The following is a 19,670-nucleotide window of genomic DNA, read 5'->3' on the forward strand; positions in this document are numbered from 1 at the left end:
TTGGATTTCACTGCTGAGTCCTGCTTAGACTCAGCTGAAGATCTTTCCTCAGACAAAATGTTTGAACCTTAGAGACCTTTTCGGTCTTAGATTCTTAAGTCCAGATTTTGGTGAAAAGATGCTCTCTTATTCTGCATAATTTCCCTTGAAAACCTAAGTAAGTCTGCCAAAAGAACCTCCTTGTGGATCTAGCTATAGGGTTTTGGGTGCTCTTGGCATAAGGCAGACAGTTTTGAGGATTAAAAATTTGAGTATAGGCACCACACCAAAACTGGCTGATGTTGCAAGGAGCAGGAGATATTTTTATCCTGTATTAATGAAGTAAAGTATGAGACATTCAAAGCATGAGCCTCCAGCCTGCACAGATTGCAAGAATGGGCTCTTTGTCTGCTTATTTCTGAATGCACTGAAATATCAGCTTCATTTCACTGCCCAAATCTGAGACTTTCCTGAAGTTCATTAAAATAAAACCATCAATATCTAGAAAATATTTATTGGACAATTAACTTCAAATATTTCCAAGGGAACTCACTATTTCAGTATATATGAGCAAATTTTACAAACTGAAACCATAAAATAACAGCAAGGTTTGTCTTAAAGCTTCCAAATACTTTCCTAGAAAATTATATCTCTAAAATGCAAGCTATACCAAATGCCTGGAGTATACAGACATTTTCAGAAGCATAAATAGATGATATAAACAAATCTAACATTAATGAATTCTCCCAATTTTTACATGTCAGGAATTCAGAGATAACGAAGACTAAATGATCCAAGTTTCAGCCACAGGTGACTCTTATGGGGCAGATGCTAAAGCACTTCTGGCATTTTACAGACATAGATCCGATGTTGCAGACATACCATCTTAGGTTCCGTATTTGTAGTTAATCTCTTTTTGAACAGTTTTACTTATAAAACAATTATAAAATATACATAGTTAAAAAAAATTAGCTCCTAGTGAGATGCTTCATCTGCTTAAGTCAAAAGAAAATGATGTGCCTTTGCTTTAGTTGTGATAAAATTGTATGACACACATCATGTTGGATTTCAGAGCGGATACTTTGATGACCCCTTATGAAAAGTCTAATGGTGATTTAAGCTTGTAGAGAGTGCAGGAATGGAGGATTTTGCCCTGAATTACATACAAAGTGAATCTGCCTCTCCAACCATTGCAGAGTTTGCACAACAGCTGGGCTGAAGTTACAGGTAGGAAACAACCCACTGTTGCAGGATAAAGCTGTTTTCATTCCAACAGGTTGCCCACATGGGGGAGAACAGTTATTCTGCAATCAGTGTGCTGGTCAATTTTCCTTGTGCAGTTACAGGTTTTAAATATTTTTTTTTTCTGAACAACTGTACTTTGCTGTGTGAATGATTAAATATGTGGATTACATTTTATGCAAGGAAAAAAATACAACCAAGATGGTGCTCCTGATAGTAATGTTGTTCCTTATAATAATGTTGCTGGATAAATGGCATAATGAGTTCCTGAGAAAAAAGATTTGTAGCATTAGTATAGAGTTTTGTTTCTCAACTTGTATGTGTTTGCTTGTAACCCACACAGAAGGCCAGCTGCTCTGGAAGATCTCACGTGAGAGCACCAAACTACTACTGCAGCACCACAGAAGGAATATCACTGCGTGTTCCAGCCATATCTGACCCTCATTACTGCCTCAGTCCCCACACTACCAAACAGGCATTCTCCCTCTGCAGAAATCTGAGTGCTAGATCAGTTGATAGATAATTGGTACTCTGAAAACCAGTCACTGACAGTTCAAAGCCTTCTTCAGGCTTTTGCACCAAAGGCTAATTGGCTTCCCCACCCTAGGCTTTGCCTACAACCAAGAGAGATAGTTTTGGTTCCTCACTTCCTGGACGAGCATGTCCAGTCAGCTTTGTAACCGAGAAGAGTTACTCCTACTTCAAAAAGCCCTACGAGCACCCACTTGAAAGTGTACAGTAAATATTAATTTTCTTTGTACTCCAGGCACTTCAGAAATGTCTAAATTAATACTTCATTTAGTGCTGTGCCCTCGTTTTTTCAAGCTCATTTTATTCTACCGCAGCAGAGCAACATATATCATAACAGGAGATAAAAGTCTCTGTTGATTTACAAGGATGGTGATGGAAGAGCAGTGACACACAGAAAAAGGTGGAGCATTATGGTGAAGGAATTCACAACTTTCCATCCTTTATGATTTTTAACCAGGATATTAGATTTTCTTGTTGAGCAAATGCTTCTTAATCAGATGCAAAAAAGAACATTTTAACACAGCAAATTTATTTTTGAAGGGAACAAAACCACAGAGTGGTACTGAAGCAAATGATTCTTAGTATTCTCCTGTGATCCAGACATCTCCACTGAGAATGGAATAAGATTTTTTTTATCTCCCTAAAATGAATAGACACACTGAAAAACAGCAAGTTAAAAAAAGAGAAGTACTAGACTAGAAGACAAGAGAGAGTATCCAGAGCTAGAAGGGAGCAGAAAATTTTCAAAGCTGAGAAAGGAACGAGTCCTCGTCACAACAATCCTGCAAATGTAACTAAATAAATGTTCAGTCTTCACATTTTGGAGAGCAGGTTGCCTCTTTTCACAAAATATGTAACCACTTAGTATTTTAGATCTGTTTGTCTCTAGAGCTGAAATAGTTAAAATAAACTGCTCATTTCAGAAGTTGGAGGAAAGTGGCCAAAAAAGGTAATGAGGCCTGAGGCAGACATCATCATCAAAGGCATGGTTCTGGAGGAAATAACAAGTTAAAAAATAAGGCGTAAAATCTTGTATAAGGTTAAGAAGTACTGGGGACTGGACCACAGCCTCAGTGGTCAAGTCCCAGATGAACAAAGTCATGAACAAAGCACTCTGATCTCACAGTTGGCTCTGCTTTGCGTGGGAGGTTAGTCTAGATGACTTTTAGAGGATCTTTCTATTCTGAACTATTTTCTGACTCTACACACCATTCTCCATTTGCTAAAAACTGACTGAGTATTGTTCATCTTAAGAGATGCAAATTGGATGGTATGACTGTTTTAAAACTACTGAAATTCCCATACAGAGGCATATTCTTAGTTTGCTATTCTGGATCCATCCTTTTTTTAAGGAATCCTCTCGAGTTCCTGCTTTTGCTGGTAGTCAAACAATGTTCAAAGACAAACTGTATGAAGTGACAGTCTCACTACTGTCAGTAATGGGCTAATTAATAGCAATAAAACTGTTCAGTCTATCTGTTGCAAATCATGAAAGACACAACCATGCTGCAGCATGAAGCCAGCTGGTTTTTGGAAACAGTGCATGACTACCTCACAGTAGTTTCATCTTTTGATCACAGTATGATCTTCAGAGGCAAAACAAAAAGTAAGATTTTCTTAATTAAAAATTTGTTTGAATAGATGTGTTCAGACTGTATATTTTTTCAGTAGTAAATTACACCTTGCCAGTTGTGAGGGGGGTAGCCACAAATTCATGGAAATAAGTGGAAGGAAACACAGTGTGACCACATGCCTGGTATTGCTCCTGCTAAAGGTGAAGGATAAAACTGTCTTAGTTCTCCACAGTGAATTTATGCCTCAGCGAGTGAAACAAATTTTCCAGTAATTCCAGAACTCAGGAAACTCAGTTCTTCAGAAAATACAGAAAACCACAAAAGATCTCAAGGTTTTCCTGTTCTTCATAGGAGTCAGAACTTTACAATATAATTGAGTTTATCCAAACAGAAATAAGAACACTGGCCACAAAACAACAGGCCTTGCTCAAACCAAAGCCAACAGAAACTCAGTGCTACAACATCTGTTGATGGAAGGAAAATCAAGCAATGCTGAAAGCAAGGAATCAGCTAAAGCAATCATCAACTGCTCATACTTGCCTGGAACAGTTTTCTAAAGGTATTCTTTCTCTTGAAGATATTTGATTTGATGTCTTCTGTTACATGATTTCACTTAGCTCTAACTCCACTAAAATGTTTTTTGCAAGATAAATGGGGTACAGAGTTAGTTTTCAAGTGACTTACTACAGGAGTTGAAGCTTAAGAAGACATCATAAAAGTGACCCCAATTTCCTAATTCTGTGCCATGTTCATCAGCTATTTATCAGTTTTTCAACATGGTGTCAAATTATTGCACTATTTTAGAATGTTAACAGCCTTTTGTCATTTCATTTTGCATCCATTTTATACATAACATTTCTAAACATAATCACTAGGGTTGAAAAACACAACAACAATAAATAACCACGATATTGCATTTTGTTTCAGAGAACAGCTGTTAAATTCTTGTTATGAAGGTCAGTGAAAGTCAGTGGGTGAAGAACTTTTTGGGAAGCTACAGCTGCAGAGTTTCCATTTTGCCAGCTGTGCTCCAGCTGCTTCACAGTCTAAAGCGCTCCTGCCATGGACTTGACTGTCCTCATTAATGTGGCAGTGAGAGGCTGAGGAGACCCAAAGTCCCCTCTAAGTATAATGACAGGGTAAAACTAAAAATACTCTGACTCTTTGGGTGTGCTGTTCTCCCTACTGTTGAAAAGTAAGTCTTCATAGTTATATAACACCCTGCATCTCCATGTGGTTAAAATATTTTTGATGAAGCCAGGGATATAGGGAGAAAATATGAATTTTGTTATGATTTCTTCTTCTTGTTCTCCTTCATAGGGATCTTAAAGTATGACTAAAGAAATAGGAACAAGGGCTTAACTCCCCAAACAACTTTTTTGATTATTCTTGCCTAATTGCTGAAGTGAAATGGGACAATGATATGTTGCTAGTGATTGCAACTGAGGTTTGTGTTCATGTGAATGCTTATATATAAAAGAACCAAATATAAAAACTCTTTATGCTGAATAACCTATAGGTGATGCTTTTGGATATCCTTTGAGCCCAGCTGCATAGCCAAGGCAAAAAAAACCCGACAAAAAAACCCCCTTTTCTTTACCTTTGGAGTTTACTGCACCAGCTGCAGTTGAAACCAATCTGGGCAGTGACACAGGGACCACAGCTGGTAAACTGGAGACAAGCTGGGATGTAGATAAACAAACACAAATTATTATATTAGTATCACAAATAATTCACACCAAAAAAGAAGAATATATCTTCTGATAATATATATTTAGGGACTCAACAGGTTCTCCCATGTCCAAAATAAGACCCTGAACCCAGCCTATTACAATGCATTGCACAACTGCATGCACAAAAGTACATTTTATCTGTAGGATTCCATTTGTATTCCATTTGTAAATTTATTACCACTTCCACATCTGTTCATTCACCTTCATTGTTATTTTTTAATTTTTTTTTGCTCAATATTAAGAATTTCCTTAAATCTCTTTTTTTCCCTGGTTCCAACATTCCTTGGTATTACTTACATTCAGACATAAGCAGATAAGAGTAGCGGAAAAGTGTGCAAGAACTATAATTGGATTAAAAAGTAAGAAAAATAGATCTTTTTTATTGTTTTTACAGTAGTACAGCTGGCATTTTAAATTCAGAGATTTCTAACCAATGTAGTTTTACCTTGGACAAAAGAGAGAGATGAACTGCAAAATATGTTTGGGGATATTAATTTGTGATGTGATGTACAGTGCACAGAAGAATTTATGTTTTCCTTGCAAGCATGAAAATTGTTCTTTTTTTTTTTTTTTGTCTTGAGGAAACAAATTTAAAGGCAATATAATCATTCTTCTGAAAAAATGATTTGGCACAAATTTCATTCAGAATCTACTGGGAGCTACATACCTATAAACTAACTTGAGATAAATGAGGATGTACTTTATAAATGCATAATCCATATGGGAATCTGAGAGAGGATAAATGAATCTGTTCATGAATCCAAATCCACAGATAAAACAAAATATTTAAAATTGTGTTTGTGTTGCTGGGAGGGAGAGGGAGGTGCTTCCTAGATCTGACTCCTGCTTGTTATGCTTTACTTACTTGGAAGAGGTATCATTTCAACAGCTGAGAGATTGGTAATCTTTGACATCTGTAGCTCCACCCTGTGGTATTCATAAATTGTTCTTCTTCGGACATCTACCAGGAAAGAAAAAAAAAAATCATATTCTACTATTTTGCACTCTTAGATGGTGAAAAATAGTGGGTGTAATGATTGCACACTGTTCCTTAGGGGCACACAGGGCACCAATTTTCTCCAAGATTATATTTTTAACTTTAGACACCATGAAAGAACATGCAAAGATAGAGAATTTTTCACTTCAGAAACCCTCAAAGCTGTCAGAATAAGTACCTATTCCTGGCAAAGAATTATGAAAATGCTGAGTGTGCTCTCAAGCATCTTAGTGATTGATTTAGGCAAAAATTCTAGAGAATAGACATTTTAGGGTGTATTTCAGATGCTTGCTAAGACATTTCTCAGCTTACAAGCTTGAGAGAAATATTTTATATGCTCACTTTGTCAGTTCTTGCCAAGATGTGCAAACAAAACTGAAATTCATTGCTTAATCAAATTTGTTAGCTACAAGTTGGCTCACATCTAAATGTACCAGAATATTTTTCATATTATAACATTGTTTTAAAGAAGACAAGACAAGCCTTCCTAAACAGTCAATGTTATGCATAATCTTTACACAAGCTGACTGCACCTGAGTTTCGCAAAGAAGAAATTCAATATAGTCGATGCACTGTTCTTATGAGCTTTGAACTCACAGGTGACTGTAAGACCCAAGCACAAGATAAGCATGAAAAAAATCACATGCTATTTCCCAGATCAATATCCTATAACGTATTTTGAATATCCTAGATTTTATGTGCACAGTTGCAATGTAGATGGGTGATCTTCTATATTTGCAAATTAAAAATCCAGCCTATACCACCAGTCTGACACAGAAAATTACAATTTTCTGATGTGCTCGTTTCATATTTATGTTCTTTTTGAAGGCCTGCTAAACTAATTGCAATTGCTGACCCCATGGAATCATCCCACAGAAGAATAAAGGGTGACATACAAAGGATTAACGGGGTACTCTGGTCAATGGCTGGGCTGAGTCTACATGCAACAGAAGAAAAATGACTTGTAGACAGCCATAAGCTCAATCTTAGGTGGTCTTCTGTGTTGCCAGTCCTGGGTAGATTAGCTCTCAGGCACAGGTGGGCAGTGTCTGGCTTCCAGACAATAATATTTCATGTTTACCTCAAATCAGCACCTGTGCCAAGCACTTCCTATTGCAATTTATTGGAAGCTTTGCTATGACTTCACCCCTCCTGATAGCAGATTTCTCTTTCAGTATGAAATTAACCTATAATTGAGCTAGTTTTATGTTTGACCTACAAAGTCATTCTGACTAGTTAAAAGACAGATATGAGCATGTGCCAAAGTTTCCCCCAATAAATGCCTTAGCCATGTCCGTCAAACTCACCAGACAGAAAGAGTTTTCAAGACAAAGCTCATCATGTGCTGGGGTAGGAAAATCTCTTGCCAGCTACAAGAGGTTTATGCTCACAGGATGGTCAGTCCCATAAAAGCACCTGCGAGATCAGAGGGATCAGAAAACTGTCTTTGAAATGAACTCCTGCCAATGCTGAAGGATGTAATTTGTTTCCACAAATATCTTTATCCTTCTGTCCAAAAAAATAAGCAAATGGATACATAAGTTCAAATGGTGGATGCTGACACTTCAGTTGAACTCCATCTCATCCCAGATGAGCCCCCACAAGTTCCAGATGTGGGAATCCATGGATAGTCCACAAGTTTGTAGGTTTTGACAAAGTTTGTTTCATTCATCAAGATCCCAATTAAAGGCCAGTGACTATTCTTATCATCAATTTTTGGCATTTGAGTACAAATCCAAGTTATTTTTATGAAGAATATTAGATACTTTTTGGACTAGAGCCACATGTAACTTTCAGTTCCAAACCTGAATCATGGTTACCAACTGTACAGATAAAAAATTCGGAAGAAATAGTCTAAACCACATCTTCTTCATTCACATCAGTCTCTGTTTGACTAGTTGTCCCAGGAGCAGAAGCTCTTTTAACTCTGGAATAGTGAAACCAGGGTCCTTTGCCAGCAACTTTGACTGTGGTGAGGGAGGTCAGCAGAACTTGGAATGGTCCTCTCATCAGTAGTGATACAGACTGGTATGCTATAATCCTGTTAATGCTGAAGCTTTCCTAATAGACTCCTCACAGGGCTTGCAATAAATGAGGAATAAACCAGGAATCTACCTTTCAAAAAATTCGGTAAGAATCAGTGACTCAGGGCATAGGTACTTCTACCTCACCCAGTACATGAAATTTTTGAAAAACACTACTTTTAAGAGAATTAAGTGCATTATCAAAAATAATAATTCTAATCATGCATATTTCAGCATGACTCTTGCTCCCATTAAATCCCACTGCCTGACAGACCCAAGTCTGATTTTTTTCTTCAGAAAGACGACTGTGTCAACCATAAGTGGTGAGTTTGCATATGAGGCATCCATCTACTGTAAGAAACCTAAGCACAGAGAGGTGTTTGCATAGTCACCTTCTAACGGCTTTGTATATATTTGCAGGCAGGTTGTTGGAAACACAAGCATTTGAATTTATCGGCATGGTCAGGCTGTAAAAACATGCAGGTCTAGATTCTTTTGAAAGTTTGACTTATACATACCATGCTTAGATCCTCAAAATGCACTTTTCCTATTTAGAACTCTGAACCTGTATCCCCTTAACAAAACTGGGTTAAAAAGCTAAACTCAACAGTATAAACAGAAAAATGAATACTCTCCCCTGATGCTTTCCACTCAACCTCCTCACACACTCCTGCTGCAACCCAGGACACACATTGCCTATAACTCAGGTGGAACCTTTTTCCCTTGTCTTATGCTGTCTATTTAGCTCTTTCACAAAAAAACTCCACAAGTGGAGAATCACAAAGAGCTTATGAGCCCATGTAGCTCAGGATACACCTTAACATGACAAGAAATAGTGAAACTATTTGATGCAGTAATAGATAAATATTTAAGCATCATATACAGGTATTTTGCTGAAAAGAGGAGTTACATAAGGTCTGGCAGGGAAGGGAGGAAAGGAAAAGGACTTTTTGCATGCGTTTATACTTTTGAAGTACCAGTCCCAGTTCTGAGTGACAGAAAATAAGTATTTTTCTCCCAGTCAAGAAAACATTTTACATTTCTATGTCTGAGTTTCTCAAAAACACCATTTTAACTGAATAACTCATATTTTTCAATAACAGATTCTCTTTTTTTTTATAGTTGGTTTAATTTTTATAGCATGATTTAAACTGTTCTTTGTTTTGTTTCTGTGACGTACATGTGCTATCTTTGAACACAAGGCCAAAGGTACAGTCCCAGCAGAAAAATCTGAAGAAAACAGCAGCTACTTGAGGTAAGAACATTCCTCAGTGACCTAGAGAGATAACGTGGTGGGTCAGAAGGCCAGCTGAAAGAATCCTTTCAAGGGATTAGACAATGGATTGGTAAATTATAAATGTGCAAGATTCTGGTGTGACAAAATACTTCTATGTGATTTTATCACAGTAGGATTAAACTAAATGATGCCATATAAGTATTCGGTAAAAGAGAACTGCCAGAATTGACTAAATGTACTAAATATGGAGAGCGCTCTGGAGATGGATCAGTACCAGGAGAGCACCAGTGATTTCTTAAGATGTCTGAAGGCTCAGTAGCTCATAAAAAAACATTCTAAATATATGTCTGACAGATGCATAATCTCTCAGTATCTTTTCTATTACATATCACTTTTCCTCATACACCATTCCTCAGCTAAAACCTGCAATACAGTGGAATGTGAAAATACTGGAGAAGTCATTCTGAGTTTTTAAATTATATGTTCGTACAAATAAAAACCTTTGCTTGAAAGATTTCTAGGGAATTGGGATTGGCCATAGATACAGAAAAAACTGCTAAACAAGGCCATATGTATTTGCACAACTGCACTTTCACTTTTAAGTTTTGCTGATAGAGAAAACACAAATGGTAAGAGGGTGTATTTGATTATCTAGAAGCCAATTTGAAGTAAGCAATTTATGAAACATATCCAGCGACCTGCAAGCAGTTTGTGAAAAATATAAGGCATAGAGAGGGGTGGGGCACAGCTGCTGTGCTATACAGCCACGGACTTTGCTTGGCAGCAATCTTGTTTAACATCACTGACCGAATAAAACCTTCAGGCAAATATATATTTTGCCAGCCTGGTATGTCTGATTGCCTTCACCACAAAAGACAGGGGAATCGGAATGACATTCTGATTTATTTTTAACAGCTTTGTATTGCTAAAGTTAAAGGGTTGGACTTGATGATCTCGGAGGTCTTTTCCAAACCCGTTTATTCTATGATTCTATGAATATTAACTAGCTAATTCTTGAGGTGCTGACACTGAGACCAGACATGCCTGTAATCCAAACACCACCATGATTGCTCTTGGTCATTGACTATTATACATATCTGAATTTAGATAAAAATTCAGATCCCCTAGTTGTACTAGTTTTATCATTCTCTTAAAAAAAATCCTTTCAAACTTGGAAGCCACAGGTCAAAGACATATGATCTGTGAACAAGCAAACCAGTGAAGTCGGTTCTGAAAACAACTTCTTTATAAACAATGTAGAAAACAACATACTGTCCCAATGCTCCGTGTCTACCAAAAATCATTTACTTTGAAACTCTCCATGTCCTTTCAGATTTACCTTAATTCCTAATGCCAGCTGAGTAGCTCTTAGTACAGGACCTAGGTGTGAAAACTTTGCTTTACTTCCTTAACCCTTCATCCTGGAGACATGACCTGCCCAACGCAGCTGTGTTCTCATCAACATGGCCTCAATACTTGTGACTGCTGCTTGCTCTAGAACAGATGTGTTGGTCACATAGTCTGACCAGTGGATGTTGAGGATTGTGCGGAGGCAGCGTTGATGGAAGCGTTCTAAGAGACGCAGGTGGTGGTGGTAGATGACCCATGATTCGGAGCCATACAAGAGAGTAGACAGCACTATGGCTCTGTAAACACTGATCTTGGTGCTTTTCTTCAAGTGTTTGTTACGCCACACTCTTTTGTGGAGTTTTCCAAAAGCACTATATGCCTTTGCTAATCTGTTGTCTATCTCTCCGCTTCCCTAAGATCTTGCTTTACGGTGAACTTGTCACTGGCTGCCGCATGAGAGGAGCCCCGAAGAAAAGATACAAGGACTCCCTGAAACAACATCTCAGCCTTGGTCATATTGATCACCATAACTGGTCTACTCTGGCCTCCAATCGGGAGGCCTGGAGACACACCATCTATAACGCAGCTGTCTCCTTCGAGAACACACGCAGGATCACCCTCGAGGAAAAAAGGCAACGCAGAAAGAACCGTGTCTTGCAGAATACACCATCTAAGGAGTCTTTCTGCTGTGCCTTTTGCAATCGGATTTGTCTGTCACGTATTGGCCTCATAAGCCACCAGCGTGCCTGTAGCAAATGTGGATAGAGCCTTCCCAAATCTTCATTCGCGAAGCCCAGCCATGATGACTTCCTTAACCCACTATGCACCAAACTGCCTCACTCTGAGACTGGTCTGTGGTGGCTTATGAGAATATTTTAAACTTTGATCACTATCATGTTGCCGATGGTCAGCAGCATGTCCACCTCTTTCCTCCACCGCTCCTAAATCGCACACCTAGTGCAAGGAATCCAGCAGCTCTTTTGTACCAGCAGACAAGCACGCAGGGCTGGAGGAGTTGGTGCTCTGTGGGGTTAGTTACTCTAGTGGAAAGGATGAATAAACACTGGGAATTTAGACCAATAACTATGAGGCCCACTTCACACAGGGATAAATGACAACTTTGCCAGTAAGTCAGCAGCAAATTAGACTGCGATTTCCCAAGTGGTGCTACAAGTTTATACAATAGACATCAAAACATAAGCTAGTCATCTTTTACCCTACAGGAAGGTAATGCCAAGGTTCTTTCAGAGGCTTCACTGCTGTAAACAAACTGGAGAGACATCTTCAGCAAATAGTTATAATATGCAGAGTTGTCACTTAATTGCATGCTTGAGGTACACTACACATTGAGTGACACTAATTGCACCAAAACTGGAATATTAATAACACATAGCTACAATTTTGTTTCTGTACACAGTGTTGTCGAATAATTTCAGTGTGATTAAATGTTGAGTTGTCAAGGTATGGATTTCCTAAAAAAGCTGTATCCAATACGGTATAGGCCAAGATCACAGAGAAGTATGTCTCACTGTGGAGAAAAAACTACTAGCCATTATCTCTAAGTGCGAGACTGTGTAGATCCTCTGCATCGGGCACTCATTTTACCAGTGTGTTTCACGGTTTTGTGGAAAACAAAGCACAATCTGGGAAGGCTCACTGGTGGGTTTTTTTATTTCTAAAATACAAAAGTGGGTTGCAGCAAATGCTTTTTTATTTCTTCTTCTTGCCCAACTAAAAGCTAATTGAAAGAAAATAGGGGAGAGAGCACTGAAACAAAGGACAGAAACGTAGTAACCCTGAAGAAAAAGAAAAATGGAAGGGGGGAAAGATGGTCATGAAATTAGAGAGAGATCTTGGGAGTCTGCAGAAGAGAGAGAAAAGAACTCCACAGGCAACTGAAAGAAGGACCAAGAACAGAATGGCAGTGATGGATGAGAAATAAACAAGAAATAAAAGGGAACAGGGAAGAGAAGGCGGTTGCAATGGGAAAGGGACAAGGCTCCTGAAGCAGTGAAGATGTTGAAAAATAGAGAGAAGACTTGCTGGAGGAACACATAAAGCTATCTCCCAGCTTTTTCATCATCAATCATGTGTTGTCTAACTGGAAAACATCCAAGAAATATTCTTGGTGTCTTTGTTACAAAAGGAAAAATAGTGTACAAGTGTTCAACCTGTCTGAAGAAGAAATCAAGGTGGTCCCTCTAACTTATCTTACAAATCAGAAGTAGAGGTCCAGAGCCTGGCTGATTTCAACTGAATTACCTGGAAAAATAAGAAATTTTTCCTCTGAAATTAATTAATATACTTACTTTGCCATTTTTGCTGTCATTTAAATTTCAGAATTTAGGGCTTTTCAGGTTAACCTTGCTGTCAAACAGAAATTTACTTCCCTTCACACATTACCATTCACTCCAAAACACCTCTAGAATATATACAGGCAAATCTAGATCTAGATCTAGATCTAAAAGATAAAATAATGGCCAATCTGCAACAATATAGTAGTACCACATATAGGCTTGAAAGTAAAGACATTGTCTATATGCAAGAAGTAGTAGCAGATCAAGGAAAAGTATCAAAAAGAAAAGAGGAAGAAAATCACCTGCCAAAAACCTCCTGTCTCTATGTTCTGACTTTTAAAAGATAAAGTACAAAAGTGTAGGTGCCTGTATTCTTCTAGGGGCAGATGAAAGGGGTATTACTGCAAAGCCTTTATATAGGACTATATTAACAAAAATAGGTATAAAATGCTCAAGGTCCTCCATTTTAAAAAGTTCAGAAAATCCTTCCTTTTTGGTCTTGACTCTTCAAGAGGATACTTTTCAGCACTCATTAAAATGCACTTTTGAAATGAAATGGCTGATCAAAAAGCAAGGTTACCTCTCCTTAGAACGAAAGGGGTTTGTCTGGCTTTTGAACCCACCTTTCAGAAGAATTAAAAAAGTTATTACCAATGTTTTGGACAGTACCTCTGAAAAAAAGTCTGATAAATAGTTCTAAATCTTCTGAAAGTACTTCAATAAAACTAGGACTGTTATACTGAAATTTTGGTATGCTGAGCATACAGACTGCACCAAAGACATTCAGCATCTTTGAAAACTGAGAGGATATTTTTGTTCAAATTGGCTTATGTTGCACTTACTGTCTCTTTCCTTTTCAAATGCACAATATATACAAAAACAACAAATATACAAATGACAAAGGTCGAACATGAAACAGTAGAGTTTGGGGGATGTGATGGTGGTTTTTTTTGGTTTTTTGTTGTTTTTTTTTTAATAACTAGCCATGAACATAAAGGGAGACTGGGTTCTTTTGATGGCAAAATCTTTGCAAAAGTGATAACCTAGAGCAGCTAGCTATACTTTGCCTTCTTTTGGTACAGACAGCAATTTATATTTTTCCATTGCCTTAAGGAGCTAACAAATAAAGTAAAATAAAAATTCCATCATATCACTTTTTCAGTAATTGACTAGCCATAGTTGATTTGACACGTCTGAAAAACGAGAATTCAAGAATGTGCATATTTTAAGGGCATTTGATACTGGCTTTCTATGGACCAACATTATTTACCAGTTCTGTCAAGGTGTTATTATATTGCCCACACCTATCAATATTAACCTGTTTCGTGGAAAACACAACTGGCCTTCAGGAAAATCTACTGTAAAAGGAGGGTTCCCATGATTAATATTAGCTCTTGTGTAAACTGCAAACTAGCAAAAGTAATCATGAATTACCACCATCCACAGAAGTGCAAGCTAGAGGTAGTTAGGGGGAAAAGCATTGCATTGCAAACAGTAACACATGAATAATGCTATCAAAACAATTATAGCAGTGGCATGTTTTATACTCCTTACCCACACTATATTCTCATTTCACTTGGCAGAAAGTGTCATGTGAGAAAAAAAATTACAAAAATACCAACACCAGAAGACTAGTAAGTAATTCTGCATTCATGAAAACCAACATTATTTAGTGCCAGTGAAACAAGGTGCGTGTCTAAAATATTGCTACAGAAAGAAACATTCAAACTAGAATAAAGACTCACATATACCATATGTTTTCCATACAAAATATGTAAATCTAAAAAAAAGATTTTTTTAGTGTTGTTTGGTTATGGAGGCCTAATGTCAAAAGATCTGCACGCTGCTTGCATCTCTTACATAGAATTTCTCTGTGACTGTTCTCATAAACCATTTGCATAAGTCAATCAACCTAGTTTCCACCTGAATCCATTTTTTGAGCTCTTACAAGCTGAAGATTCAGAAATATTCAGATCATTCCCTTGCAAACATCACTCACATTACTGAATTCGATTGCCTAGATTAATTTGTTCTTAAACACTCAAAACCAATCCATCCAACCATAGGCACATCACAATTACAAATTTCTGACCTCTTAAGTGAAATCTGAGCGTGCCAACCTCATTTACACTACTCTGAGCTCATAACAAGTAACAGATGGTACTGAAATTTTCCATATTCCCGATGACCAGACATATAGGATTTAATCTCCCTCATGTTAAAGACTGTTTATATGTTTATGTGATAAAGATATAGGATAAGCTGAGAGGCAATGGCACTTTTAACTTCATTGTCAGCCTCATCTGCAGTCTGTCTTAAAGATGGGCTGGATCAGGTCAGTCTGTGAGTTTTGTCTGCACCACAGGGTGCCTCCTAGGAGGCTAGTTCAAGCACAGCTGCTTCCATCTACACCCTGCTATTAGAGGATCACTAAAAACTGAACTTAGTAATTTTTTTCCAAATATGTAAATAAAACCAGCAGACTCGAAAAATGAACGTATTCTCTAATGGCTAAACAAACTCAAAGGGTTCTGTATACACTGTGTTAAAACAAAGCATTGAAGAAATCACACTTGATGTCCTGCTATTCATTTTCAGTCAAGCCATATAAACTATAATGACAGACAGGGAAAATCAAATGTCACCTGCAATACTGTTGCCATGACTATGTGAGCCCAAGATGCTATCTAATAACTACATTTCCTCTTCTTTCCTCTCACTAAAATGTATATAAAGTATCAAGAACTTCCAGCCTGGATATTTTTAGATACAGATGGGTTTTTTGAACAGGGTGATTCTTCTTCTCTATGAATAAGGAGACCTATTCCAAATAAAGTATCTTATGGAATACCAAATTGTGCTGGTTGACAGTTTAATCTGACATTATTTGACTGGCCATTTAGTTTTATTTACTTAATTTATCAGTTCAAAAGAAACAATGACAGAAAAAGCCATACTGGGAATTATCAAGCAAATAAAATTACACTTGAATTAACAAGCTGAAATTAGCTAAGTGATTTGTTGTGCAGCTAATCATCCTTGATAAAATTAGCTTATAGTAATTTCTAAGCCTCCAAACCATTAGCACCATTACAATTCTACATACTGGGAATTTGCTGGATCCTGTGCACAACCACAAACGCATCTGAAAGTCCCACTTTCACTGGGTGGTTTGTTGAACTTATCTGTGTTACAGCGACAGGAATCTGGAAGACAAGACAGGAAGATATATATGAAATATTGAACTAAAAAAGCTCTGGCTAAAAATAACAACACTGACAAAATGAACATTTAGTCAGTGTAAATTGCAAATCCTAAATAAAATATTTTATACAACATAGCATAATATGACCAAGAATTTACTGAAGATAGAAATTACTGGTTTTAATTTGAATTTTAATGTATTTTCCTTTGCTTCTTATGCAACAATATTCACATTAACACAGGTAAAACAATCGTTAATGACAAAGCAGAAAAAGGTAGTAATTGTGAGCAATTTATTTCCCTCAGTTGAAGAAAAAGTATCATGATATGCTAGTAACACTCAGGGAGAAGAAGGCAATACCCTCTTGTCTACTATTGAACACAAAACCAGCATATCTTGCTTCTCCAGATATCAGACCTAGTATTCAAAAGTTCTATCAAAGACTGAGAAGGAGACATAAATTTCATGCCTAGCAGTTCTCCAGATGGCACTAGCAGAGTAAAATTAATGAAATGCCTGGATCAATTAGCAATGTTAGACATTGCAAAAATTGCAAAGATGTAACTCAGACAAAAAAGAGCACGAGGTAGAGGATTGGGGACTATGGTCTAGAAAGAAGCAGTTCTGGAAGGAACCTCAGTATTGTATTGGATGAACAATTCCAGTCAGAAGGGATATCATAGAAAGAAAACTTAATTGATACGATATTTGGTTATACAAACAGTGAAATATAGCCTGAGAGTGGAGTGGTCATTTTACTTGTACCTGAACATTAGATCACTGCTGATACATTACACAGATTTTGAGAGGATACACTTCTTAAAAAGAAATTAAGAGAAGGAAGATTAAAAGTGTCATAAAAATATGTTGTAATCTTCAGTTCTCAAATGACATTAACAGGAGGATTAAAGAGGTCTATCTGTTTGGCTTTTATTTGGTCTATCTTTTTGATAACAACAAAGGGATAATGGAAATCTGGCTAGATATCATAAACCAGTACTACCACAGGGAGAAATTACTCAGGGTCTTCTTTTTATTCTAGGACAGAAGGATATTACCAGAAGTTGGAAACTTCAGGCAGGTACCTTCAGAGTAGAATAAGCTACACGCTTTTATAACTGAATATAATTAACCACTGGGATAAACAACCAAGAATATTATGATTCTCTACCCATTGCTGCTTTCAGATCACAGTTGGATATTTCAAAGCTGGTCTTCATTTAACCAGAAATTACTAAGCTGAAGACAGATGGAATTGGATTAAGTGTAAGAAAATGAGAACCAAGGTGTTAGTTTAGCTAATCTGATAGCCTTCTCTGACTTAACCTCTGTAAAACTATCAAAATTATACTGTCGGCCAGTACTTTTCACATAGGAGAAAAGTGCCAAACTAAAAGTCTGGTTACTTTTTTCCAGTGAATGAAGATTCAGTTCTGTCTACATGTCAATTAATGTCATGACTTCTGGTACTTGAATGAAACATCAGCAGTTGTTCTCCTTGGAAAATACCAGTTAGTTATGTTTTTTCCTGATTACACTGATAACTGTTTAGTAAAAGCTGAATTTAAGAATACTAACACAAAAAGTAGGTTCTGCTGAATTTAACATTGTAATAAGTTTTCATTTCTTTAACTTAATTTAGCGACTGTTTTTTTAGGAGTTCTTGCATCCATGATCTGCTGTGGTATAAAAAAGTCATGAGACATTCTTAAATCAACATGAAAAACAGAAGTGGTTTGGAAATACTAGTAATGCATCAATTTAAATTTGGCTTATATCAACTTAGCTCTGATGCAGTTATTGGAGAATACGACAGAAGAAGGCTGGAAATCATATTTTCAAATTCTTCAAAATAAAAGACTCACTAAGATCAGAAATAAGTCTATAAATTTTCTCCAGAATGTAAATATAAACAAAATAAGGGAATTATTCATAGTTGCAGAATACTAAGAAAAGCTTACATTAGCTGTCAAAGAAACTGTCTTAAAGAATTTTAAGGATACTCTAGAGAAATTATTGAAAATTAAGTTAGGAAAAGCACTGTTTAAGAAAGATGCAAGGACTGTTTCTTTTCCAAGTTAGGGAGGGAACAACAGATGAAGAAAGGACAGAGAATTTAGTTGGAATCAGCATTATGAGTATGTGTGACAAAATATACTGGCAAAATTGGCAGCTCAAGGCACAAATTGTGTCTGATGCATGAAAAGAATCATACTAATTTGTGTGGGTAAGTGTAAATCAGAGGAAGTTGCACTCAGATCTCCTTGAATAAGACTCCTTTATTTTAAGTCTAGTGCCTTTTCACATGTTTGTTATGAATTTGTGAATTATTGAACAACTTCCCTCAAAAATTATGAAAACAGCAAACTAATTTTTCCTCTTTTTTTTTTTTCACCCCTCCTAGGAAGGAGTAATAGATTCTTGCAGTACTAATGCCACAAGTGAGTTTGTTTTGGTTTGGATTTTTTAAAATAAATTTAGTTTCATTTCAACTTGGTTCAGGAGAAATTAGAAAAATCCCTAGCAGAAATAACTCAGTAGATTTTTCCAAAATCCCTGAAGATGTCCACACTCTTCTACTGGGCATTCTAGTGAGAGTAAGGAACTTGTGGAATAATTTTCTAAAACAAATAGGGAAGTTATAGTAGTGTCCAGTCTAATAAAAGAAGTTTAGATATATGTTTTAGAAACAGGGTTTAGGAGCAAGTGCTTGTGTAAGCTTAAAAAAAAAATCAAATTTGTTTAGCCAACTTCAAACTGAAGGGCAGCCTGTGTCAAACAGTCACACAGACAGAAATGCAGTCAAACTAGAAGGGAAACCATGATTCAGGAACACTCTTATTCTCCTGAAAAATTAGTGTCATTAAACCTGCATTTGCAAAAACATATATCTATTTTTTAAGGTGGGAAAAAGAAATTTGTAATGAGTTTATTGAGTGCCATATTACAGGTGAAATCTTTACATGAGATGTCAAGATAAAATGGGCTTTTGCCACACACCGGCCTATTAGGAAACATGCCCTTTTGACAGAAGACTTGTAGTAAATATTAAAATAATTTGCTGAAAATTAGAGCAAAACATTGGTAGCAAGCAGATAGCTCCTGTTCTGAATTCTTCACCTGAATGGCAAGATATGTCATAACAGGCCAACATGTGAAATAGCTGAACAGTAAGTTAAGAATGTGCAAGTGATTGCTAATGGGTGGCAATGATTTTATGGCATTACCTTCAGAGAATACTTTTTAGCTAGAATAATTCCAAAGTGTATGTTAGCTCTACCACAGAAAATATGATTTTTTGTGTTGTACAAGTCACTAGTTTATGAATAAATGCACACTAGCACTGAGGCCATTAACATCCACATTTTGAATTATATACTTCGACAATGGGGAGAAAGGTATTTAGAATTCATTCTGAATTCTATCTATCACTGGGACCAGTAATTCTTTTCAACTTTGAGGTCATGCCAGAATCTCATCCTTCAAAAAGGAAGAAAATCA

At 36.8% G+C, this 19,670-nt stretch overlaps 1 protein-coding gene across 1 annotated transcript in view; it reads right to left on the bottom strand.

Annotated features, from left to right (window-relative positions):
* PLXDC2 (plexin domain containing 2) overlaps positions 1–19,670 on the bottom strand; it is a 257,174-nt gene that overhangs the window by 44,646 nt on the left and 192,858 nt on the right. The window contains exons 7-9 of the mRNA XM_027720564.2: positions 16,071–16,170; positions 5,925–6,020; positions 4,927–5,008 (exon numbers count right to left, since the gene is read on the bottom strand). Coding sequence (XP_027576365.1) covers positions 4,927–5,008; positions 5,925–6,020; positions 16,071–16,170 — 278 coding nt within the window. The remainder of the gene's footprint in view (positions 1–4,926; positions 5,009–5,924; positions 6,021–16,070; positions 16,171–19,670) is intronic.

The sequence above is a fragment of the Pipra filicauda genome, unplaced genomic scaffold (genome assembly GCF_003945595.2).
Source record: "Pipra filicauda isolate LSUMZ 115617 unplaced genomic scaffold, ASM394559v2 scaffold65_size3143899_pilon, whole genome shotgun sequence".
NCBI lineage: Eukaryota > Metazoa > Chordata > Aves > Passeriformes > Pipridae > Pipra > Pipra filicauda.